The sequence below is a fragment of the Pavona decussata genome, unplaced genomic scaffold (genome assembly GCF_977016875.1).
Source record: "Pavona decussata unplaced genomic scaffold, jaPavDecu1.1 SCAFFOLD_48, whole genome shotgun sequence".
NCBI lineage: Eukaryota > Metazoa > Cnidaria > Anthozoa > Scleractinia > Agariciidae > Pavona > Pavona decussata.
In genome coordinates this window covers 3,024,985-3,051,492 of record NW_028145470.1, presented here as the reverse complement: position 1 = coordinate 3,051,492, position 26,508 = coordinate 3,024,985, and the positions used below count along the sequence as shown (strand labels likewise).

General features: G+C 38.1%; 1 protein-coding gene and 2 long non-coding RNA genes across 4 annotated transcripts; 1 reads left to right on the top strand and 2 right to left on the bottom strand.

Annotated features, from left to right (window-relative positions):
* Positions 1–660: 660 nt before the first annotated feature.
* On the bottom strand, positions 661–4,344 carry LOC146481795 (creatine kinase M-type-like). The gene is made up of 4 exons (XM_085107776.1): positions 4,076–4,344; positions 2,841–3,159; positions 1,946–2,207; positions 661–1,192 (listed from the first exon to the last, which is right to left on the bottom strand). Exons 1-4 carry the CDS (start codon positions 4,257–4,259, stop codon positions 827–829), a joined length of 1,131 nt encoding a protein of 376 aa, XP_084963902.1. The 5' UTR covers positions 4,260–4,344; the 3' UTR covers positions 661–826.
* A 2,173-nt stretch (positions 4,345–6,517) lies between these two features.
* On the bottom strand, positions 6,518–9,780 carry LOC146481794 (uncharacterized). Of its 2 annotated transcripts, none has more exons than XR_014864220.1 (3): positions 9,622–9,780; positions 7,446–7,718; positions 6,518–6,875 (listed from the first exon to the last, which is right to left on the bottom strand). It is a non-coding gene; the product is annotated as an uncharacterized LOC146481794 (long non-coding RNA). The 2 variants fall into 2 exon arrangements; XR_014864219.1 differs by having other exon boundaries at positions 9,626–9,780.
* Positions 9,781–16,585: 6,805 nt separating this feature from the next.
* On the top strand, positions 16,586–22,985 carry LOC146481793 (uncharacterized). The gene is made up of 3 exons (XR_014864239.1): positions 16,586–16,678; positions 17,521–17,611; positions 22,773–22,985. It is a non-coding gene; the product is annotated as an uncharacterized LOC146481793 (long non-coding RNA).
* Positions 22,986–26,508: the final 3,523 nt, after the last annotated feature.

Below are 26,508 nucleotides of genomic sequence, written 5' to 3'. Positions count from 1 at the left end.
GTCTTCACTGATAAAGGTGTTATGAGGACAAAAATTGCGTCCTTTGTAAAGATTCCTGTCAGCTGAACCGAATGTTTTGACGAAGAACGTTTTTTCTTTATAAATTGTTTCGTAGGGTCGCTGCGAGACAATTTATTCAAAGGTACTTAAAAATGGCGTTCCCTTCTTCTCAAAGTCCATAAGTCGGGGGGAGGGGTACTCTAGAAAGTTTTATACTGCCACCCGAGGTCCAAACCGTTACCCTTTTATATACCATTTTTGACAGAAAGAGTAACCCTTTCATATACCTTCTATAGGAAATGGTACCACTTTCTAATGCCTACAGTTGAAACACTCTATCTTTTTTTGTTAGATTTTTTAGTCGAGATATTTTTTGAAAGGCCCTTTTAAATGTCTAAATAATAGTTTTCTCCGCCCTTTTCTATACTTTGGCTCGTGAAAAAGGTACTCCTTTCGGGTGGTGCCTCCCCGAATAGCTTATTATACGGAGTACCCCACCCCCCTCCCTGGGCATGAATTGCTTTGACTTTAAACTTTGTTATTTTCGATTGGCTGGGAAGACGTTTAGAATCGTCAAAAACTATTCAAAACTTAACGCGAACGGGAGCTTCAAGATTGAATGAAAGATCTAATGTGAAGAACCATAAGAAACAACAATCATTGAAAGGTTGAAGTTGTCAGTTTTAATGCGTTTTAAACCAGTTTAAGTGTAAATAATCAAACAGAATTCTGGGTTATTTGGACATATTCTCCAGAATTGAACTCTCTTGTTAAGTATCTTGTGCATAACAGTCAAACGATTGAAGAGTTTTTAGTCCCCGCCGGTTTACTTGGGAATCAAGTCATCAATGGATTCTCCTTTCTCAAGCTTCTTCTCCATTTCAATCAACAACTGAACGCCATCAATTACTCCTTGGACTTGCTCTACTTCCGAAAAACCCAGCCTATCAGCGTTCGAGATGTCGTACACGCCCCCTACGGAAGCGGTGTCCACACCGCCAGTTCCACGCTTTTGGAGACGAAACTTCTTCAGGATTGCGTCTAGCCTTGTCTCGTCCTTGCTCAGAAGCGGGATTTTTAGGTGCACGCCTCCGCGGAGCCCGGTGCCGAGGTTTGAGGGACACGTGAGCACGTATCCAAGATGTTCATTCCACATGAAGGCGTGCCCAGCTTCTTTGATCAGTTGCTCGACCTGGTGAGAATTTGAAATTAAGATTTTTACAGAAAAACGTTTCGCTCCAACGAGCCTCCTATAGCTCAATGGAAGAGCATTGGAACTAGTAATCAGAAAGCCTAACGGCAGAAAAAGCACTTCTTTGCAAATAAGAACGATTGAAGCAAAATTCAGATGAACTGTTTGTAAGACTTGTGAAGAAAAAGCCGCGTATAGATGCAGAATTCAGGAGAAGGGACTACCTTACCCCTACCTTCCCCTCCCCCATTTTATACTCCGTTAGGAAAACCCGAGTAATGGGCTTCTTGAGGACAAAACGACGGATAGTCTTGAGGAGCCAAAAGACTTAAAGAATATGTTTTATTCGTTACAAAACAGAAGATCATGTATGTCTTAGGTTATCAACCTCTGCTTTAGGAAGCATATTACCACTGTAGGTCTTAGCTGGTACACCTGTGCTTCAGTTAGCAGACTGATGTTGGCCTTATCTGGTTTCCTGTGACTCGGCTATGCGTATTGGGTTAGGGCTCCCTGATTCGGTATTGAATAACGAACTGGGTTTATTTGCGCATATTAATCATTGTCTCAGCTGCTCTACCTATTTTAGTTACAAACCGAATAAAAAGTGACTTTTCAAAACTTTTGTTTCCTTAGCTTGTAGAGGAAATAGTGTCCCAATTTTTCTCTTTCTTCAGATATTCAAGTTAATTTTTGAAAGGGTACGATAAAACTCCTTAGGAACTGGAGTGCAAAACGCCACGTTCATCTCACCTTGTTAAGCCCAGTACAGAAGCGTTTAAACACAGCAGCCATGTCTCCGCCTTTCTCCATGGAGATCACTCGTGTGTGATCTTCTTCGTTGATCCACACAAGGAAATTCTTATTCTCATTGTGCCAGATCCCGCGGGCATCGGGCCAGTCACGTGCCATACCCGCACAAGTGAGAAGTGGTGAGACGGGTTTATCAAACAGGAAGTGATCTGCGATAAGCTGTTCCTGCTCCGCGTCCGTCATTTTGTTGAGTGGATAATACCTTGAAGACAAAACAGCAAGAACAAGTTTAAAACTGAAGCCTCGATGGTCTTAAGTCGCTGATTTTCACGTTCACCACAGGTTGCTTTACGAGCGAAATACGCATGCGTAGTGTCGGGTCACACGGTACCACATTGCGCGCATCAATGCATGGGATAAAGTTGCAGTGGTTGCCCATATCCAGCGTGAATGATTTTCATCTTGGGTGAAGCAACAACGCAAGCACACGAGTAAGAACAAGACAGCAATGAAACATTTCCTTGGTGGAAGACGTCACAACGCCAATGCAGGTACATTTCTGTAACTATCCTATTGGTTACTCATCAAAGTCACGTGTTTAAATAACGCTTACTTACGCCGACATAAGCGCCATCACAAGAAATGAAGGAAATATTTTTTTACTTGAGACGCAACTATAAAACAAAATTTTACGAGAAGAACCGAAACAATATTTCCTTTTCTTGTGCATACGCTCGCCAGTATACGTTTACACACCTTGAGGAAGAATAAACAGACAGTTAAGCTTTTCTCTAATGAACAAAGTGACGACAGAGAAAAGGCCAGAATCACCGATCTTATTACAAAAGTTCTTAAGCTTTTTTCTCTACCTACATATTCAGTAAAATACCCTTACTTTCCCTTAAACTCGCCATCCAGTTTATTCAGTGTGTCCACTGTCGCTTTTTCGACTCCTCTCCTCTCAGCACGTGAGCAGTGTGGCGGTAAGCAGAATCCCCGGATGGAGCGCCCGGTGCGAACACGTGACGACAGCACGTACTTCTCGTCAAGTTTGCCGCCTTTTATTTTCGTGAAATCGAGGTCGGTCTTATGCTTGTCTGTTTTTTTGTATCCTCCATGGCGCATCTCGATGACTGGGTCGAGCAAATCGGCGAAGACATCGTAGGATTCCTCATCGCCTGCTACGCATCCGACAGTCATGATGAAGGGGTGGCCTTGAAAAATAACCGGCAAGTTTATTTAACAAGTATCCCACGAGTATGTGTTGATATGAGATGATAGATACCCAATTAACGAGGCGAATAGGGCCGAGTTGACTATAATCATCTCATATCCAAGACGCTCGTGTGGAATAATTGTTTTACTTAAAACAACCAGCTAATGTTGCTAGTTGCAGCTGATTTTCATTTTGCATGGACGACTAGGAGACAATTTAATGGCCGCTCTTTCTCGGGCATGGTATAATGCCTCATATACCATGGCCACTAAGCCAATCAAAATTCTGGTATTGCAATATAGAATGATCCAGTTTTAAATAATCGCCTCTATCTCTCTTTTTCTTAACTTTGCTGAAAACTAAGGAACATTGTGGGTAGCGGATCCAGTTACCATGCAAGCAAGTTTCGTTTTCGCCCATTGTTGTCCGATTCGGTTTGAAATCATACTTGCGATTTATTAAATCAGATTTTTTTAATAAATCGTGTATTTATAGATCGAATTACACTTCACCCAGTCCAGTATCACCTTTCATAATTGCTATTCCGCAATTGTGAGTAATTATCTAATTTAGACGTCACCAGATGGGCACTTAAAACGCGCACGCGCGAGCACGCACTTTTTTTTAGCAAATCGTGTGTACTTTCCGATGCTGGATGTAACTAAGTCAGCAGACCTGCACCTTTCAAAAGCTCTATTTTCACTGGACCCTGATAACCTGCAGCTGCATTGTTTTTTAGGGTTCGGAAACATTGTTCTGTTCTTCGTTCTTTTGTCCTCTCGACCAACCATGTAGGACGTTGCAAACGGTGCAGATCGCCTCAAGTAAGCCCAGTTAGTTTGCAACGTCATTGCGATTTTTGAAGCATAGTTTCCAAAATCAGTGCGACAAAATTTACCAAATTTTCAATGTACCTGGATTGTCCACACCAGTTTGAATCACATCATCCAAAGTAAATCCGTTCTTTGTGACCTTGTCTCTCAACTTTGCATAAACCTCCTTCGTGAGTGCTTTGGCCATGTAGTTGTTATGCGGCGTGAGATCAGGAAAGTCTTCATCGGCGGGGAACTTCTTGTAAGCTGCTTTAATTTCACCCATTTTGGAAAAAAAATCGGATTTGCAATCAGCTTGTGCGCGCGCGTGTAAGCTTCGGTTGTTTCTAAACGAAACTGATTAACTACTTCATTAACGGTTATGACGTATATTTTATTGCAATCGCTTCGTTATAATTATCAAATTTAATTTCTTAATTAGCAGATTTAGAAATTTGGCCAAATGGCCTAAGTACTGTTTACCTCCAGTCACCAAGTAAACTAAGATAACAATTTGAACACAGAAAGACATCTCGATTTGACTTCATTCTCTATCCGAGTCTTCCGCAGTCAAGCCCAAGGCTCTAGCCGACAGCCAAGCGCAAAGGGGAAGGGCTGTGAATTTGAGAAGGGATTTGAGTTAAAGGGGCAGTGTCACCAATTTTTTGTCTTACTTTGAATAGCCAAAAACATATTTGAATCGATGGAATCGTCAAAATAATGGTTCAGTTTTGTTAACAATAACCCTAATAATGCACAGAAACTAGTATTAATTATCTTTTGCTGGAGATGGCTAGGATGGAAATGGATTGCAACTTGAAAAAATTGGCAAGTTTTGTCAAGTTCCTCCTGTGTATTGTAGAGAAGTCGTCAAAAACTGCATATAGTTTGTTCTTCCCCGGATAAATCCCTCGATATTTCCTTCTCCGTGCTCTAACAGCAATTTCATGTTAGAAAAAAGGTTCTTTGTCAAATATTTGAGCCATTTTGACGAAAATATAGCAAAATCGCCGTGACAGTGTCCCTTCAGTTTAAGGACGGTGTTCCTATTGTTATAGGTTCTGAGCATCACGGGATAGTTCGGAGAACTCTTTTTTTAAAGGACTGTCATATCTGGCTTCTAGAGTTTTATACCAATGGTACAGGAAATTATTCCGAGAAATAAAGGATGGCGTCTGGAAATAAATATTATGTAAGCTCGGGTTTAAGGTGGCTGGCACCGGTTTGTAGCACTTTCTGGCGCTTATACTTTGAGGGAACAATGCTACCACTCTTTATCAGCTGTTAGTATATACCACGCAAGTGAATAGTGCTTTTCGCGCGTTCCCAGCAGCCGAAGAAAAACAAGATGGCTTCCCGTTTCGCTTTCGTTTTCCTCAATGTTGGTGAGAGTAGTGGATATTCACCATTATTCACCTCCACTTCGGTGAATAATTGTTAAATACAACAATAACGTAATGAAACAAACGCCAAATAACTGGTGAACAACTGATGGTCGTTTTCATGACATAATAAGTTTCCATAGCAATATTATGGGGTTATTACTCAAAAATGAGCTTGGTGAACCGCATATTTTATTATGGGACTGTAATCAAAATGTTAGGATACAACTCTTTGCAAAGTTGTCACAAAAATTGTAGAGCCACCTTAAATTTTCTTGTTTGCTAATGATTAGGCATTTGTTTGATACCACTATTGTGATATCAAGCCGTAACGAGTGGCAGTATTGATCAGTGAAAGTATAAGTCATGCGATGAAAAGTACTGGAAACTGTTGTGAGCCACCTTAAGGCAGATGTCTACGAATATTAACTTTTTTGCCTAAGTCAGGTGGCAAATCTGGAGATAGTCATCATGTTATCATGGGCGAATTCATTTCTTAACTGGTTTTTCAACTCAATCAAATAGTTAAAAATTCCAAGCTATTTGCTGTTATTAAAAAATGGATCATTGTATAATGCAATTCTGGAATTTTGATTGGTTTAGTAGCCATGGTATATGAGCCATTATTAAAAACTGAATCATTGTATAATGCAATTCGAGGGATTTGATTGGCTTAGCGGCCATGGTATATGAGCCATTATACCATGCCGGAGAAATGGCGACCATTAAATTGTCTGCTGGTTATTCTTGCACAGCGAAATCAGTAAGATCTAGCAATATTTCTTGATTGTTTTTAATAAAACAATTATTCCACTTGCGCTTGTTGGATATGAGATGGTTATAGCCAACTCGGCGCTACGCACCTCGTTGGCTATCTATCATCCCATATCCAACGTGCGCTCGTGGAATAATTGTTAATTATAACATGCAGGAGAAATATGGTAAGTGTACGCTTCAAAAAGAAAAGAAAATATCACTAAATCAGCAAGATTTAGCGATATTTCGCTTTTATTTCTAATAAAACAAATTATTCCACTCGCGCTTGTTTGATACAAGATGATAATAGTCAACTCGACGCTATCTATCATCTCGTATCCAAGGTGCGCTCGTCAGGGGAATAATTGTTAACAAGAACGAAACAAACTCAAGAAATCAGTTCATAATCTTTGCATATCAGTTTAATGCATTTAATGTACATCAGACTGAAGATTGTCAAAGCGATCTAAATTACAAGGAAAGAAGGCCTTATTTAGCTACAGCAATGATGTTAGAATGTTGCTCAAATAAAAGCAATGAAGTCCAAATGAAGTCAACTTACATAGACCTGACTCTAAATCTACAAATTACAGGCCTAATTGAAACGTTACGCTATATGGTTTTCATGATAATTTAATATATTGTTGTTTCGATTTTGTATATTACAGACACTCGAAGAATACTGAAATCCTTGAGTGTTCCATTATAATTGTCTTGGAAGGTCAGGTGCTTTTATTGAAAATCCTTCTTAACCGCCTGCGGTTCTGTAAAGGAAGAAAAAAAAGATAGTTAGCTGATAGAATGCTCTCAGTCAATCTCGTACAAGCGTTGAATTTCAAACGATTTGCAGCAAGTTCAGATTCGATACATAGGAGGCCACTCGAGCCCATATGAAAGATGGATTGTAATTGTGCTCTGACTCGTCAACTTTCGCCAGTTTATCTTAATCAACGTTCGTCAGTCGTCGAAGAGTCCTGCAAATTATCGTCAACTATCGTCTGTTATCGCCAACCCGCGGCATTTTTTGTTAATTTGGTCTCGAGGATACTGGCTGATTCTCGCCAACTCTCGTCAACTTTCGTGATCTCTCGTCAACACTTGTCAACTTTCGTCAACTCGCTTTTGCTTTCGTCTACTCTCGTCTATAAACGTCGACTCGAATAACTCTCTTCGTCCCTCGCTCGATCTTCTAGTATTCCTAGCTGATTCGCGTTGTATTCTTCATTGCTTGATTCGTTTTGTAGACAATTTTGTGAGTCTTCGAAAATAAGGTAACACTGATATTCTAAGCTGAACATAGCATGGAACCGGGAAATTTTCTTCAACGATCATACCTTTGGTTAATTATCTGCCTCGCTGCGCCTCACTCTCGATTCATATCTATCCAAGATATTTTCCAGGCGTTTAAACAGCATTTCTCGTTTCGCTTCAGCCCGCGCGTCCTGGAACCTAGCACCAAGCGGGGCGGACCTCATCTCATCTAAGGGCACTGCTCCGGCTCGCTCCATTCCCCGGCCGAGGCGGAAGTGAGCATTGGCCAGTTCAGTGAAGAGAAAAGAAGTTAAGCAGCCAATGAGGAGAAGGATTTTAAGTTGGTTCATGATGACCTGGCAATCAAAAGGATAAGTGTTAATGTAAAACGGACATGTCTGCTGCCCGTTCGTCCAGACCATCAACATCGTTAGAGCGATTCGCTCTGACAAAGGGCTAACGCTCGAAACGTCAGCACTCAAATCTATTTATGGTGGCCAATTTTCATGTGTCTTAGCTCCCACGAGTCTCCTGTAGCTCAGTGGCAGAGCATCCGAACTAGTAATCGGAAGGTCTTAGGTTCGACTCCTGATAGGAGCACTCGGATTTCTTTTTTTCCGAGTATGCCTGCGTCACTTTCTAGAATAATCATCATTCTCAATTTACCTTTAGTTATCAACTCTGTTGATAAACCAAACATTCGTTTCTACTCCACACCGACGCAGCATAACAGCTTCTTTAAAAACTAACCCTCATATCCATCACCATCATAGCTTATCTTTTCTATTTAAAAGCAGAGTAAGCTCCCATTCACTGCAAGGGATGCCTTTTACTAAATTAGAATCGCTCAATTTGTCTCTTAGTATGCGGTTAACATTCTTGTTATGCATTTCTTTCGAATGTTATACTGTGAGATTTTTTTTCATTTAACTGAACAAAAGCTTTACTGAAGTAAATTAAAAGAAAGGAATTGTTTCAAACAAACGAATGAATGAGCCAACCCAGACTGATGGCAAAAATTGATTTAATTTATACTCAGAGATTTCAATGTGCTTTTGTGACTTTTTTAAAAGCTACTAAAACCTTTTCTTTCTAATCTACGTGGGTGTATGTCAATTTGCTCTTAGCTGATTTGATTGATTGTCAACACAAATGTCAATCCTAGTGAGCCGACATCGTATTTTCAAGAAAGGGGAAAACTTCATACTCGATTCTCTTTGACACGAACAACAAAAATTCCATATGTGGGCAAAAGGACTCGTCTTTGTTTCACTTTCATATCGATAGGCGAAATACAGTGAAATTCGTGTACTGCCCTCAAGACGATTTTGACAATTTTGACAAGTTATTATCTGTTACTTTTTTAAGATACGTTAATCTCTTTTCGTACGAAAGAAGTTCCTTTGAGCAGCTGGTAGCATTAATACTAACAAGCAGAGTCTGGGCGTTAACGAAAATTTCTCTTTTTTTCAACGCCAAATCTTTGGGGTAACAAACCAATATGAAACGGTCTTTAGCTCGTCCAAGAATTTCAGTTAACGAAATTGATTGTCTGCAGTGTAAAAACTAAGTCGAAGAAAATAAAGCGGATCCACTACACTTGAGACAAATTAAGTCAAAAGATTGACTATGCCCTTCTGTGTCAACTAGATGGTGTTATTTAGTAAGTACCCTGAAGTTAAACTTCGTTTCAGAAATATCCCCAGCGGTTGAAATAAATGAAGAAAGCTTTCATTTCTTATTACAACTCAAAATTGTAAACATAAAAGAAAGCAAATCTTAAGATTTACTTCTTTGGAAATAATTTCCGAAAGCCGTTCAATGACAGCTGAAATCAGTGACTTCGAACTGTGTTGTAATACACGAATAATCCTCGTTTCCCTCGATACGGAAATTCTTTTAATACAGAGCAAGATAGAATAAGTTTCAACTGGTTAGGTTCACGATAAGTTTTAAAGCAAACTTGTAACGTTCGGTATGACCAAATCATAACATTTTAGAGTTCAGAAACTTGGGTGATCGGGTGATCGATTCAAGAAAGTTAAAAATGCTTAGAACGGCTTCCTAAATATGTATCATCGCAAAATTTATACTCACGATTTCAACTTTCTCAGATCAACGATACGTTTACAGCAAACTTGCAGTGTTCAACATGATCAAATCACAACATTTTGGACTTCAAAATCTTGGGTGATTGATACCAAGAAAGTTAAAAATGCTTAGAACACTACCTAAATATGTATCATCTCAAAATTATACTTACGATTTAAACTTTTTCAGTTCAACGAAAAAGCTGGCAGCGTGTCAGACCTGCGGGTGAATAACTATGATATCTGACTTGGTTTAAAGGGCTTTATACCTCTTGCGCCGGAAATCAGCCCCCGAGAATTTAAGAGGCTCACGCCGCTAAATGAGATTCTTTAAAACGCTTCCTTATTTTAGTTTTGATGTGTATCCACTCCCGTAGGGAAATTATAGGAAGTTTGAATGAGACATCTGCTTTGAAGAGAATTTGTCAAAGTAAATATCTACACGATTCATTGGCACAGTTAATTACGTCTCTCGGGATGGCGCGCGGAAAAAAAACTTGCAGGGAAAATGTTCATAAGTTCCACTGGTTTTTAAGCTCTTAAAAAGCGAGCTTTAACCAGTGTAGAATATTATAAAAGAAGTTGGTTCTTGGTAGTTTTGAACATTTACAATGCTCTCAATATTATATTTATACAACTCTTCATGGAATCTACATTAACTGGAAAGTTATTTTGATAACAGTACCTTAACAAAGGCGTTTCGATTAGCAGCCGCGAAAATTATTCTTGGTTTTCTTTAGAATTCCGTTTAGGGCACAACTTTTGCGAAGTGTCAGGCTTTTTTAGCGATTTTTTCCTTAATTTATTAGCTCAGATTCAAACTGGTAGTTTAAAATAGCAAATGCGCGTTAGTTTGTTTGGTTTTCCGCTCGTTTGGATGAAATTCTCCTTTTTTGTTTGTTTTGAATTTCAATATCCGTTAAATTTCGCTCTAAGTCGTAATATTACATTAAACATACGACCTACTTTCTTAATGTCAGGGAAATCGAAGCATTTTTAGTTCAAGGTCAAAAGCATTCGTTAAAAAGAGTAGGCAATGTTATGTGTCAGAATATTTTTGAAGACTCTCAACTTAAATTGTTTTATTTTCTTTTTTTGCCCTTTAGGGGCTAAAGAAACCGACTATTCATTGGTAACTGAGACGCTAAATAATATTGCTTTTATTCTTATAGTAAAGTACCTGAATTGTTAATGTACGTTTGGGAAAATTTTTTTAAATCTGTTAAGAATACTCATAATTTCCACGCTGTTTTGCTAAGAAGCACAACTGATCTCAAATTCGTTAAGAAAGTTGCAACTCAATTCTCTAAAATCATGAAACTCTATAAACAACCTCTAAGATATTGGTTCGTTGTGGTTCAAGTTCCTTGTTTTGAGTACATTTCATCTGCCATGGAATAAAAGCTTTAGAATTCATTAACTTTGAAACAAAATCACCGGTTCATTTCGCTTTTGTCACTCAAAATTCAATTAGCTAAGACAAAGATGAGAGCACAATTCATCAAAATGATAAATTTTGTTTCGTATGCCTTCTAAGCTGTCGCAAAAATAACTGCTATTTTTTCGTTAAGTGAATCTTTTTATCAGCAATTCCGGCGATAAAATAATTTTAATGCTTAGAATCGATACACGAAAAGTATATTGCATTTATCTTCTTGAAGTAGTTTATTGTTTTATTTATGGTAGTTAGTAGGCGCACGTTAAAACAGAAAACTGTTTTTATTAACTACAAGAAATAGTTAATCAACAAATTTTAACATTAAAAATCTTATCATTCCAACAATGTTGCTTTATATCGTAACAATTTTATCGATGATAACTGCGGTTCGATTGTAAGTTGTTACAAAGTTCATTATACGCCTTGCTTAATACTTTAAGATTACAAGTATGGTTAAACTTTAGTAATCCGATAGTTTCACCAATGATAATCAATTCTGAAATACGTGATATAAGAAAAAGTGCGCACAGTATGAAATGAACTTTATGTTGCATTCAGCTGACAGGTTTTGTCCGGCGTAAAATCCTGTTCATATAATGAAAGATGCAGAACGCATAAAATGAATGCAAAATTCGCTCTAAAGGAAAAAAGTCGGCAGGATATGAATTTAGTTAAAGAAATTACCTGCCTATACGAGAGTTGTATATGAAATTACACCCTTGCGGTGAGTTGAAAGATTTATGAAATTACTTTCAACGTGTAACGGTTTTCTCAAACGCGTTTTGCAATTATCACGTTAATGTCGGGAAATCTCACAGTCATTTCTTCTCGCATCTTTTTTAATCACGTTCGAATTTAAGCTTATTCTCTTAATAGTAAAACAGCTTTGATTTTCTCGGTGGAAATTAATTTTTGAACGCCGCAATAACGAAAACAATAATTCATTGAGCTTAACGAGGGTGCATTACGCCATTTTTTTCAGAGATACGATCAATGCTACATTCGGAAGTGAATTCCTGTTTGCCGTTAGGAAGTTTATTTTGACACTCCCGGTAGAAGAGGAAAACTGAATAAATTTAACAATGAATAAAAACTGCTATCTCTTCTGAAAAATTAAAGTAGAAAAAAAGTAGTTATTTTTCAACGCTTTGAAAATGATCGATTTTTTCAAGTTAATTCCCCCATCAAAAACATGACAGTTTGATTTCGTTTCAGAGGATCATTTTGCAGCTTAAAATATTAGCCTATATAGTGAACAATAGACCCTCAGAATCCTCAAACAGTTGAAGTCTCACGGCTACTCTTGGAAACAGAGTCTATCCGTCGATTCAACTTGACGGATCTTTCAGTTATACAGCTGATACGTTTTTGTGAAAAGGGGGTGGGGGGGGGGGGGGAGTATTTTGTTAGAAATCAGATCTCTGTCCTTGGAAATGAGTTATCCCTCCTTTAAAGCTAACATTGCCACGGTAGATCTACGCGACTGACTTATTGTGGTTTGATGTTAATCAATATTTCCCCAGGAATTCAACGTATCATGCTATGTTTGTATAAAATTATTTTATAAGCAAAAAACGCAAACTGTAGACAAAAGATAGGATTCAAGCTGAGACACTTGTAATAGCTCTTCCTTTGTTTTGGCGGTGAGAGAAGATTGCGTTTTGTAAGGTACAAATAAAGAGAGCTCAATTGAAAACTAAAAAAAAATGCTTGAAAGGAAAATTCTTGTTTGAAGGGTTTAAAATTAATCATGGGACTGTTGCTAGAATTATAGATTTTTGTAGCACCTGCATGGCTCAAACCAAACCTTAATCATGTTCAACATGATTCAAACTAGACAGAGGGTTGACGATTGAGAAGTAACAAAAGTTCATACTCTCGACGAGAGTCGTTTGGCCTGTATCTCTGTAGTCTCGTGCACTTTTAATGTGACAACTTTTATCCACTTTCATTGTCTTTTGCGCGCTGTAAAAGAGTTTGGATTTGTTCTGAAAATGTCTACGAGAATCGACGAGATTTAGTTCATTTAGATTGTGGAGATAGAGTACAAGATATAGGAAGCGAGAAAAACATTTTGTGAGAACAAAATGGAAGCCTTCTTTTTTTTCTCAGACGCTCCACCTTCCTTTTGTCTCTAGGAATATTGCTTCCTCTTTTAGATTCTTTTACCAGCTCCTCACGATCTCAAGACCCTTAATAGGCCAGACGAAACTCGAAACCCTTGCCTGTGTTTGGCCGCAAAACTCTTGCGTTTGTGTTGACTGCAAACTCTCATTCGCTCTCGCAACCCGCAGTCACGTTCACTATCTTGTTTCAACTACAGTTTAAGTTCATTTCATCTATTGTTAATCACTTTTCCTTGTTTTATTTCCGGTGATAGAAACAAAATGAAAAGGAGAGGTGAATGTTTTGAAATGCTATAAATTTTCTTGTGTGTTTTTAACCCATTAATCTTGCGTACAATGACCCACCTCTTCCTTTTAATCGGCGGCCATTTTGAATAGCTTATTACGGCTGAGCTCCCTTCGTACGATCAAAGCACGATGCATATTCGCATCTCATGCATGATGTACATGTGGGGCGGTTGCTTTAAATGTTCTTGCTGTGTACTGCACTGCACGGACACCGCTTTTGTGTCTCAACTCATTTGGCACGATTTGTTTGATATACCCTGAAGCCACAACGCTAGTAATTTACTGTTGATAGTGCATCCACACTATAATCCCAGAATGGGTAATAGGTAGTCTGATTCTACGCGAGACGGCTTGAATGATCATGAGTTTCTGGGTCACAATAAGCTGTTCTATGGGAGCTTCACTCTTAGACTAGCTTATTTTTAAGGCTATCAGTTATCTAAGGGCGCTTTCTATTTGTCAGAACTGGCCGGCCAGATTACTCAGTTCGTATACAGAATGACGGTACCAATTTGAAGGAAAAGTTTTATCCTCAGTAGTCCTTCGAATTTCTTCAACTGAAAATGGCACGTACCATTTTCGGAGTGATTATTTTTCCAGATTTTGCAGCACCATCCCTTCAAAAATGACGCATCCAATTTACAGACTGGTCTGGCAAATGGAAGGCACTCTTAGTAATTTCATTACAGAAAGTCGATCATTGCAAAACTAATCAAATTAACAAGTGGGCTATTTCACTGAGGGCTTACAACAAAGGTCTCGAGTTTGACCGAGTTCTGTTTTGTGGCAAACAGCTGAGGTTGACAAATAGCTCTCTCGAAAAACTTATCAGCTAATCTCCACTACTGAAGATATTGACTTTGGAATCGGAGTTCGCGTTTAAAAAATGTATTGATTCGATATACATAAAAAGAAAAACACGCTAAACAAAGTATAAAGAACAAAGAGTACTCCTAAACATAAACTCGGCTTTTAACGGAAGTGACAAAGAATGTGTAATCTGAAATAAAAGATACGAGGTCGGGATTTCGAGTGCAACTTTTGTGGGATCAAAGACTAATATTTGTCAGGCTTTTCTAATTCAAGCAAATGGGATTACTGTACGATTAGTAATGAAAAAATATACTTAACGACCGGCCCAGTGGAGCTCAGACATGGAACAGTTTACCAATAGAATTACGCCAAGCAACTTCCTTGAATGATTTAAGACTAAATTTTAGGTAAGATTTTAAACACGGCCTCCAAGAAAAGCAGCATTTATTGTTTAGATAGATAGATAGATAGTTAGTTGATAGTGATAATTAAGTAGCTGATGGAAATACCGTGTATAAATAAAGTTATCCTATCCTATCCTATCGTAGTCGTGTCTACACACCTTCGAGTCATATACTACATTTGTTCTACTCGAACCTCTTTTAAAAGAATATAGAGGCTATGACTTGCAAAGGCTGAGTTAGAAGATTTACCCCCCCCCCCCCCCTTCCCCACTATTCAACGAGTTCCGTACGTCACAAGTGCTAGTCCGTATGGTTAGACGCTAGATGATGGCCTTCACGTTTAGCAAATGTCGTGGTCCGAATATTGCTAAAAAAAAACAAAATATCTCGAAGAGACTCAACGAAAAAAAGATAGTGTTTTTCTATTGTAGGTATGTGAAAGTAGTACCATTTCCTATGGAAGGTATATGAAAGTGGGTTTACCTTTCCTGTCAAAAATGGCATATAAAAGGCTTAGGGTTGGACCTTGGGGTGGAGCCTCTCCGTATAAGCTACCCCCCCCCCCCAACTCCCACCCCCCACTCCCACTCCCCGGTGCCACGATGTCAGTTCCCTTGGCTCATCGGTTTCCGGCTCTACTTCGTTTGGCACTCAATTACACTGACCACCAGTCGTATTTTAATGCCTTTCTTATCCAGCTAAAGCGAAGTGTACATTTGAAAATATATAAAACTGATACCGGTATATCTCCTTTGACAATCAAAGGAATTATACACTTAAAGTTGCGTTTAGTGCTTTATACGTCTGGATTTTGTCTTAAATTTTATTTTTAGTTCTTGGAATTCAGTTTTGCACTTAATATCACCAAACAGTTAACGTTGGTAATTGTTGGTGGGTAAAAAAAACCTCGTGATATGCTTGAGGGAGTTCAAAATTCATTTGAATTGCTGATAAACTTTTTACATTAATATTCAATTATTCAACATTTCTTATCAACTGCCACAACGCGCGAGGAACTTGATTTTGGTGCAGTAAATGGTACGAATTTTACTCGTCTCCGAGTAAATAACCTCGCTCAAAGTATCGTTAAATTCAACGTTGGTATCCTTGAGTATCGTCTAAACGTTTTGTACGACTTTCTACGAGAACAGAGCCGACGAGTACTTGCCTTGAAGCGCTTTCCAAACACGTGTACGACATGGAAAGACGTTAGCATTTCTTTCACTTGAAAAGCTAAATTCGTCTGACAAGGTAACTGCGCACTTTTTATTTGTAATTTCAGTTGTCGAAGTAACTTGTACTAAGGTAACCCTATTCTTCTTGAGACATTTAATTTGGTCCTGACTGACTAATCGAGACTCAGGTTCAGAAATTTTAAATGGTGACTACACAAATGATAGCTACTGAGCAGTACTTTATTGTTTTTTCTTAAAGCCCTTCTAATTTTAATCTGTACCTTATAAGTATTAAAGATTTTTATTGTTTGTGAACATTCAAGTGAATTCAAAGCTAACGAAAAATACTTTTTGTAAATGTAGTGTTGCTCATAACTAATGCTGCATAAGGTGGTCATTATATATTTATATGAAATCTTTAAATGTGACTCCAGTACAAGTTATTGAGCATTACAGCAGATGAATAAGAGCAGTACTTTCCTGTGGTGCTGTTTATTATGCTGTACAAGGTGGTTCTAACTTTTGAGTCTGTGGATGAAATCCTAAAGTGCGACCATTCAAATGAAAGCTACTGAGCAGTACTTTCCTGTGATGCTGTTTACTGATAATGTTGTACAAGGTGATTTTAACTTACGAGTCTGTGGATAAAATACTAAAGTGTGACCATTCAAATGAAAGCTACTGAACAGTACTTTCCTATGGTGCTGTTAATTATGCTGAACAAGGTGGTTCTAGCTTTTGAGTCTGTGGATAAAATTCTAAAGTGTGACCATTCAAATAAAAGCTATTTATCAGTATTTTCCTTTCAATACCGTCAGTTTTTCTCATTTTTTGCGATTGAAATTTTGGATAAATTTGTCTAATTTATACTTTGCTTTGGATCTTTACTGGTATACAGATGATCATGCCTTCTGCAAGGGAACCACCAGTCTATCTGCGCTCATCTCCGGTTTTCAACTTCGCAAAAAGTTCGTTAAAAGAGGTAGGATTTCTAAGTTGTGATTCGACACAAGCCCTAAACCGTGTTCGATTTAACAATAGTAATAAGGCATGCTAATACAATGAATGGGAGTTTGTATGGAGATAGATGTATATAGCAAAGAGGAGGGGAGAGGTTTGGCATTAATTTCATCGACCACGAAAAGTGCTTGAAACATACAAACGACTTATTGACAACAACAACGAAACAGACAAGCAATAGACATTTTACTAACAATAGACCCACGGACTTTTTGACCAACAAAAGACGGATCGAAACGCACCAATCACTTTTTACAGTCTTCACAGCCAATAACATCACGGCTTACTGACAAACGACCAATAACATCTGGACTTCGTTGACCAATCAGGTTAACAACCAGAGACGTATATACCTCCTACTGACGTTCCACAATTCACTTGACTCTGAAGATGACTTCCGCTCAGGTTGTCGAAACGTCAGTCAAAGTCACCAGTCCTTCTCAGAACTATACTCACCCGGATGATCATAATTTACGTACTTTTAAGTAATATTAAAATATTACCGCCAAGTAAATCAATGTCAAATATTTGATGTAAAAATAGTTTCCATCCGAAAAGAGTTACGAAAAATAATTTATTCCAGCTCCACTGATAGGATGGGAGTTGGAGCAGCGGTCCCCTCAAAAATTCCGGGTTCCCCAACCGGGTGTGCCGTTCTAGATTTTCCAACCCCTAATATACGACATCATAGAAGCTTAACTTATTTCGAAGTTGTTAAGCTCTGGGCTACTGTACTGACCAAATATATAAGGAAATGCATTTTCCAATCATATCTAATCAGACTTTTCTGTTTTCCATATTTAGGCAGTGAGTGATCACATGATGTCATGAAGTCAAGTCTTGGGATTTATGTGGACAGCAGCAGATCGTGGCAAAGGAGATCGTTAAATCGCAGGTCAGTGTATGCACATTTATATGGATGTGTATAAAGCGGTTTTCAATTGAGTGACAAAAGTAATTCGCGTTTGTCTTGTTTTTGAATTACTTTTATATGTCCCGTCATTGGTTAGATCAAAATCGCACCACTTTCTCGACCAATGAGAAAACAAGCCAAAACCACTTGTGATTTTCTCGAGCCGCGTTTTCCCGCGCTTAGCACCGGCGACATGTGTTTACTTCGAGCTCTGATTGGTTAATGGCGTTTTTTGCGTCTTGTGATTGGCTAGAATGGTTACTTTTGGGTTTTGCTTTATCACATTCACTTAAAAACCGCTCGACTATCTTGACAATTGTTTTTGGTCCTCTTTAAGGCAAATTTACACGTACTAATTAATGGGCCTATTTGGCCCATTTTGACATTGAAAATGAGTGGGCGGAAAAAGAAATCGGCCCGATTTTTAAAAATCCGAGGCAGAGAAAATGTATAATTGAGCTTACCAAACAGTACGCCTGGAGAAAGAGGACGGCAAAATGTCGTTTTGCGATCAAGGTGACAACTTATTATCTTGTTCGGCTGTCCTGCCTAGCAATAACAATACATGCTGGTAGGACTATGGTAAAATGGTTGGACAGAGTTAGAAAACCTATGGGCACTTCTCAAAATGTTTCGTGGGGTTGTATCGCCTTCCTCTTCAAACAAATTTTCAGAATGATTGTTATGACATAGTTCGTGGTCACACTTCTAAAAGAAATTTCAATTCATGGCTTTCAGATTCAGCTGAGTATAGACAAATCGCTGAACACCTTATTTATAACATTGTTCGTATCGAAGCACATCACTGTTCTACTTGAAAAGAATTCAGAAAAAAAAACTTGCACAATACTCGACTAATAAGTGTTCATGCTATATTTTTCAACGACTCGAAGACTTCGTCAAAGCTTATACGTTAATTTCCATTGTACGCAATCCATCATTTAGAGAAACTACTTGCTCGAAAACTAGTATCAAACTAAATGCTAAGCCTTGTATTATTCAGTGAGCGCACACAAGCACACTCGGGAAAAGAAAATTAGGGTTCTACCAACAAGAGTGAAAATAAGACCTTCCGATGACTAGTTCAGATGCTCTACCACTGAGCTACAGGAGACTTGTGAGAGCTAAGGTTATTAAACTAGGTTCATGGGACAAACATCCTACATACTGCTAGGATATAAATGTCGATGTGTGGCATATGCACACTGAAATAACGACGATGGTATTAACCAAATGCTACCAAACTTTTGACTTAACCATTTTCACTGTGCAAATAAGTGGGTTGGCCAGCTCCCTTCCAACTATTCTTCCTCGGACACTTCAACAACCATAATTATGGGGCCGACTCAATTAACAACGCCATCCGACATTTTCACTGCTCTCTTAACGTTTAAAATAACTTACGTTTGGATTTCTATAACTTCAGTCGAGAACTTGGACAAGTCTTCTTCACAGTAGCGTTTGGAACTCGTGTACGACCACAACCAGGGCTTGAATTTCGATTGAAGTTATCCGGCCACTGTTAGCACAATTGCTTCCAATATTTTTTCACATTGTTAACAACCGCTACTTTTGTTTATTGTGTACAGCTGTTTGGATTTTACTAATTTGAAATTGTAAGGCAAAATTAGCAGAACAAGAGGCGAAATCCTTGATTAACTATTAAAACTGTATATTGAGTTTTTCTAGCTATTCTTGATGTTAAGAAAACGCATTTAAAAATAGTGTAAAAAGGGTTTGTACTCTTGGCTAAGTAGCTTGACAATATCTCGGAGATTCCGAATTACCGGAAGAAGTTACAAAATTTGGAAGCCAATATTGTTATTTTATGTCTCAGATCCGTTGTAGTTCAGCTGTTGGAGTTTCTATAAACAAGCAATTCAATTTTTTGTACAGTTAGCTTCGAGCCGTGGATAGTATACACTCTTAGTGAAAAAAAATACTCACAATAACGAGTTTTTTTGTTTTTGAAAACTACGTTCCTTTCTTTTCCCTGACACTTTCTAAGTCGTTTTGGGCTGGACAAATTATTTGTCAGAATATTTCATTATTTTATTCTATAGATCGCAATTCTATACTAAAGATATTTCGATTTAAGGGTTACAGTTATTGTATTGTTTAGAAAAAAAACTGAGGTCATTAATAGATTCTTTTCCGGGTGTTTCTTGGATACAAAACACTGAGCTGGAATGATGTTGCTTTTGTGTAAGCTGAATATAGAAAAAAAACTGAGGTCATTAATAGATTCTTTTCCGGGTGTTTCTTGGATACAAAACACTGAGCTGGAATGATGTTGCTTTTGTGTAAGCTGAATATAACATGGCTCTGCAATATTAGTTCATCGAAAATATTATTAAGTATTAATGATGTATCAGAGAATTAACGCTGAAGTGTATGTTAAAGTGTTAAGTGAACTCATAAATTTCCCACTGAGGGTAGCCCTGGTAAGGAAACAGGGGCACCCAACGACCAAATCTTCCTAAATACGTCAGAAGTGCCCAAAATGGATTTCTGTATGTTGTAGAAGCCTGTTTGGTTAATTCGGAGCTGCCCTAAAAAAATTTTAACTGTTCGGATATGATGTAAAGTATATGAAATAATTCATATATGAACTGCGGATATAGATGAAAGTGAGAAGTGATCATCGCAGTGAATTTTCCAATTTATGCAATTGTTCGGATATCTTGGGGAACTTTGGTCGTGTCGAAAGTTTGAGGGGACTTTTTTGTCTCATCCGAAAGTCTAAGCTATCCTGATGGGTCTTGCCGAATGTTCGAGGACACGTAGTGGCAATAGTTTCATTAGAAAATTTTAAGGGACGTTTTCGCTATACCTCTGACTAGGAAAATTAAGCGAAAATCTTAGTGAATATAAATGCTCATCCGAATATTATAGGCGTATAACATGTTAATCCAAAAACGTTAAGGGATAAAATTATACGCTCTGTCAGACCTAAATAATGTAAATTCCTGATAATACCTCATTTTCTCACCGAAAATTTTAGCAGCTTTTAAAATAGTTACGACGGACAAAAGTTTTAGAGGACAAAAACACCATCCGGAAATTATGTGAGTTATAAAACGTGAGCACATCATTTCTAAAAATTCTAGGGAAACTTGATGGTTTTTCGAAAAACCTCGAAAAGTCTAGGGGATTGCTAGGCGAAAACTTTCGAAATTTTTAGGGAACTTTCCATCCGAACAGATATTTTACCGAAATATTCCGTTGGGTGCCCTGAGGAAATGGGAGATCGCACGAGGCAAAGAAAAAATCTTTGACCTCGGCCAGAATCGAACCCACGACCTCTAGATTTGATCGTCCGTTGCTCTATCGATTCTACTGTCTGGCCTCGAAGCTCACTCGGTAGAACAACAGACGATCAAATCCAGAAATCGTACTGGTTCGATTCCGGTGGAGGTCTGAAAGATTTTTGCGCGTTCGGTCTCCCATTTCCATACTAAGGCTAACGTTTAGTAAGAATTTTATACTGGGTTCACTTAGGACTTAAGCATACACTTCAGAGTTAATTCTCTGTTCTATAGTTTGTGTTCGGCATTAGTGCTAAGCGGAACAACATTCATAATTTAGCATTAGGTTACTTTTAGGGCAAATAAACTTAAGATTCATCCATTCTTTCACATAATAGGTCGTTCAACCTTTTGACTGTTGTTAAACAGAGTAGAACAAGGCTTTATCACTGCATAAAATGTGTACGCGGTCCGGCTTAACTCTAGTCGTACCCAGTCAGCATACAAAGTCCTACGCTATATCAGTATATGGAAAATACAAGGACCTGCCATGATGTATATAAAGCCGCCAAAACAAGGATCAGTACACATTAGGCTATGCCATAAAAAACAAACAAACAAACAAACAAACAAACAAAAAAGGTTGTAACACCAGCGTAATGTCTGTTCCGCAGTCTTTGTCAGCATCGGCGCCGTAATACACGTCAGTGTACAAAATGATTATAGACCGTTACTAAGCTTATTCCACCATACCTTTCATAATTCATGCAGTGTATTTTGACTAAAAAACATATCGGCAACATGTTAAACGAGGAAAAAAGAAATAAATAGGTCACTTTTACCTTTTTGATGATCATGAATGTAGCACGAGAAAGGCTCTATACCGTTCAACAACGTTCACTGAGCATGTTTTTTGAAGCACGCGAAATTATGTTCCCAATTACATGTGATTAAACTGCAACTGTGGCGAGCTCAAGGTGGAGAAACTTTTAACCAACAAATGAAAATAGACAACTATTACTTCGGCCATAAGATAACGCCTTGCGGGGGTGGAGCTTTCCTTTTGTACATATACACCATATACACTTGTGAACTCGAATACCGCTGATTATAAACCCTTGCAGGCGAAAAAAAGACTGCCCAGTCTTCTCTCTGTTAGGAACGCCTGGGGTATAATTGCTTTCTCTGCAATTTTCCTTCACTGAAGAACAGAAAAGGGGGAGATCAGCTTATTAATTTGAAATGCTTCCATCATCTCGGGCAGTAAAATCGAACGTTATCTCAATCGAACACAATCGAAGGTATCGAACATATGATCGCACAGTACGCAGTCACAAAGAAGTCGCAACTTCGTGGTTTTATTGACAGGGTGGGTGGATGTAAAAGATCTAGAGGCGCTTGGGTTTCACTAATCTATGAATGGAACAGGGGAATCCAACAGATCGTTTCGGTAAATTATCTGTTCGGAAGGCCCTTAATCCCCTACAATTTTCTTACAATAATTTTCGCCTCGAACTTTCGTTATATGGGAAATTTTAGGCCTGGTGTTTTCGGATTGATAAAAATGTCGTTTCGGGTACCGAAAAAGGTCAGCCGGCTAAGATTTTCGAAAAGGAAATAAGACCTAAGTTTTTGGGGAAATGGACAAAATTGCCCTAGTAATTTCGAAAAGACTCAAGTTCTCCTAGAATGACCGAACAGATAAAAATATTATAGCGCAGCTTTAAATAAATCTACAGAGCTTTATTAAGGCACTCCAGATAGCCTAAAATAGCGTTTCAAAGGATCTGAGAGAAAACTCCCATTGGGTGCCCCTGATGGAAGCTCACTGATTTCATGAACATAATCTCTAAGTAAAAATACACTCTTATCAACTTTTTCTTTTAAAGTTTTAGGTTTACCTAGCTGCTCAGAAGGGGATCATACCTGTAGGAATGATCATGCAAGAGGACAGTGCAGTGTGGAATTCCTATAATATCTTGAGAGTCAACTGGGATTAATCATTGAAGACTGCAGCTAATAATCATTGGATTCAGGTTAAGATTTTATTTGTCCATAAGGAAATAGAATGGTTTTCTTTTGACTGTCTTAAAACCAAAACCAAAACCAAAACCAAAGTAGCAAATGTAAAATAATAAATATAAAGTGAATCAATCTGAACTCTTGACAAAACCTCAAAAATAACGAGCAACCCTGTACCATTCCAGATGAGGTCTGTGATTGGAGAACGAAACAATAGGTAATAGAATAGAAACAATAAATCCTCCGCTGAGAATAATAGCGGCTACAGGATATAGGGACCAGTAAAAATAGGGGTTTGGCAGCTATAGGACTACCGGAAATAACTTTGTATGAGCTGCCATTTGTGGAATGGCCCCTGTTCCACGACCTACATACAGTCTTGGACGGATTGGCCCCAGGAGGCTCTGCAGCAAAGGGACCACCGCAGCTCCACACTATTAAGCACCAGCTGTGTGAAAGTTGTCCCGCGCGTGCCACGAGTAAAGAGTCAGCAATCGGATAACTTGCCAAAAAAACCATGCACGACATCCACCCTCACTACGGTGAAATTCTTCTAAGGAATGAAACTAATTACAAGTGCAGAATTTTTCTGGAATCTTTACACTCAAACATTGACAAGAACTCTGTCAACAAATAAATGGAGTTCCCAAGGGCATATGTGCTGCTGTTAAGATCCCTTGGGAACCAAAATATGAAGCAGTGATTTTGAATTTCAGATTTATTGTCCCCCGAAGAAGAATGGTTTGAAAATTTGGGAAATGCTTTGTATTATTATGAAGTGAATTGTACTTCATCAGATTGGAAAAAACAAGTATGATAACTGAATTTTTTTAGCATTGAAAAATATTGACAGTCATAATTGAAAACCATTCTATAGCCTTATTGTAGATTTAAAGTTGTTTAAACGCTGCCTGCCCCAAGGCCTTTGATGCATCAATTTTTTCACTGCATTTAATTGTAGCAAATGTCTAAACTCGGTTACAATATATTAGTTAAGATTGAAAAATACAAATGCAAGTTTTGGTTTCACTTTCTAAGATAACATTCACTGTACCTGAGAAATCAAAATCTTAACATACACTGTATTTTTGGTGCTACATAAAAAATTTCCCACACTTTTTTAATTTACACTTTAGGATTTGACGCGATTCAAATCTCAAACCACCTTGAATGTTTCAATAAGCAGCACCACAACAGCTGGAAAGTAGGATTAGTAGCTTTCATATGAATGGTCACACTTAAGGATTTCATCCGCAGACTCAAAAGTTAGAACCACCTTGTACAGCATAATAAACAGCACCACAGGAAAGTACTGCTCAGTAGCTTTCATTCGAATGACCAGTCACACTTTACGATTACATCCACAGACTCAAAAGCTAGAACCACTTGGTACAGCATAATAAACAGCACCACAGGAAAGTACTGCTCAGTAGCTTTCATTTGAATTGTCACACTTTAGGATTTTATCCACAGACTCAAAAGATAGAACTACCTGGTACAGCATAATAAACAGCAGCTCAGGAAAGTACTGCTCAGTAGCTTTCATTTGAATTGTCACACTTTAGGATTTCATCCACAGACTCAAAAGATAGAACCACCTGGTACAGCATAATAAACAGCACCACAGAAAACTACTGCTCTGTAGCTTTCATTTGAATGGTCACACTTAAGGATTTCATGCACAGACTGAGAGGCTATTGCCATCTTGTGCAGCATAATAAACAGCACCACAGGAAAGTACTGCTCAGTAACTTTCATTCGAATGGTCACACTTAACGATTAAATCCATAGACTCAAAAGTTAGAACCACCTTGTACAGTAGCACAGGAACGTACTGCTCAGTAACTTTCATTTGAATGGTGACACACTTTACGATTAAATCCATAGACTCAAAAGCTAGAAACACCTTGTACAGTAGCACAGAAAAGTACTGCTCAGTAGCTTTCATTTGAATGGTGACACACTTTACGATTAAATCCATAGACTGAAAAGTTAGAAACACCTTGTACAGTAGCACAGAAAAGTACTGCTCAGTAACTTTCATTTGAATGGCCACACTCTAGATTAAATCTGGACACAGACTCAAACGTTAGAACCACCTTGTACAGCATAATAAACAGTACCACAGGAAAGTACTGCTCAGTAGCTTTCGTTTAAATGGTTACACTTTAGGATTTCATCCACAGACTGAAAAGTTATTGCCAACTTGTACAGCATAATAAACAGCACCACAGGAAAGTACTGCTCAGTAGCTTTCATTTAAATGGTCACACTTTAGGATTTCATCCACAGACTGAAAAGTTATTGCCAACTTGTACAGCATAATAAACAGCACCACAGGAGAGTACTGCTCAGTAGCTTTCATTTAAATGGTCACACTTTAGGATTTCATCCACAGACTGAAAAGTTATTGCCAACTTGTACAGCATAATAAACAGCACCACAGGAAAGTACTGTTCAGTAGCTTTCATTTGAATAATCGCACTTTGGGATTTCATCCACAAACTCAAAAGTTAGAAACACTTTGTGTAGGTTGGATTATAATTTTTCTGCACAACTGAATCCATGCAATTTAAAGGAGCAAAGCCGTGTTCTCTCAATTTATTATGCAGTAATTCACTAGATTTTGAACTGGAAGAGAAACGAAAAGTTGAAAAAGTAATTATATGAAATACCTAACAGCCGAGGTCGTCAAATGTACTAGACATGTGTTTCAAAGTACCAAAAAAAAAACGTTTTTAAACCACGACAAGCTCCTTTAGGTTGCTGATCCATAAAGGCATTGGGGCACGTAGCATGTAATTGCGAAACCTAGTTTTCTGTTGAAAGCTGATATATACACTACTCCAGGATTTAAAACTAACGCGCGCGTTTTATTTCTTTGGTTTCATGAACGCGTTTTCTACCATCTAATATTGGCAGTATTAAGTCAAAAGGTTGTTTTTTATAAACAAACTAGTGACCGGCACTCTTAGCAAAGAAGTCTTGTTGACTCGAGTTTTATTCTCCCATCGATTTGGTCTGATAACCGTGGACTTTATCAGGAAGTTTGAACACGATTAGACAGGGAACTTTTTTATACATAACTGTTACAGTGAAAATCACATCACATTTTGAACGTAATTGTTGTATTTGTTTGGTCATACCGTGATTTTCACTGTAACATTTTTGTATGAAAGAAGTTCGCTATCTAACCTTGTTCAAACTCTCTGATGAAGTCTGTAGTTATTTCACGAAGCCGGTCGCAGAATAGAACTTGAGTCAAAAATATTTCTTTGCTGAAAGTGCCGCTCACTAATTTATTTGTTTAAAAAACCGCGGAAGATACTTTGAACGTTAAATTAGGTGTTCATAGATCCTGGAAAGGTGTATATGTCATGCTTTCAAAACAGCCCTCAAAACTTTGCGTGTTTAAAAAACAGTTTAGGAAGCATTTGAGTTTTGGCAAGAAAATCGCTACGCTTTTACATTCAAACTTGTTTGGCAGGCTGAAAACTCATTGCAAAAATATTTTAAGTGTTATCGAGGCCATTTTGGCAAAATTGTTTTGAAAATGTAATTGTGTATTTAAAAACAGTTTAGGAAGCATTTGACTTTTGCCAAGAAAAT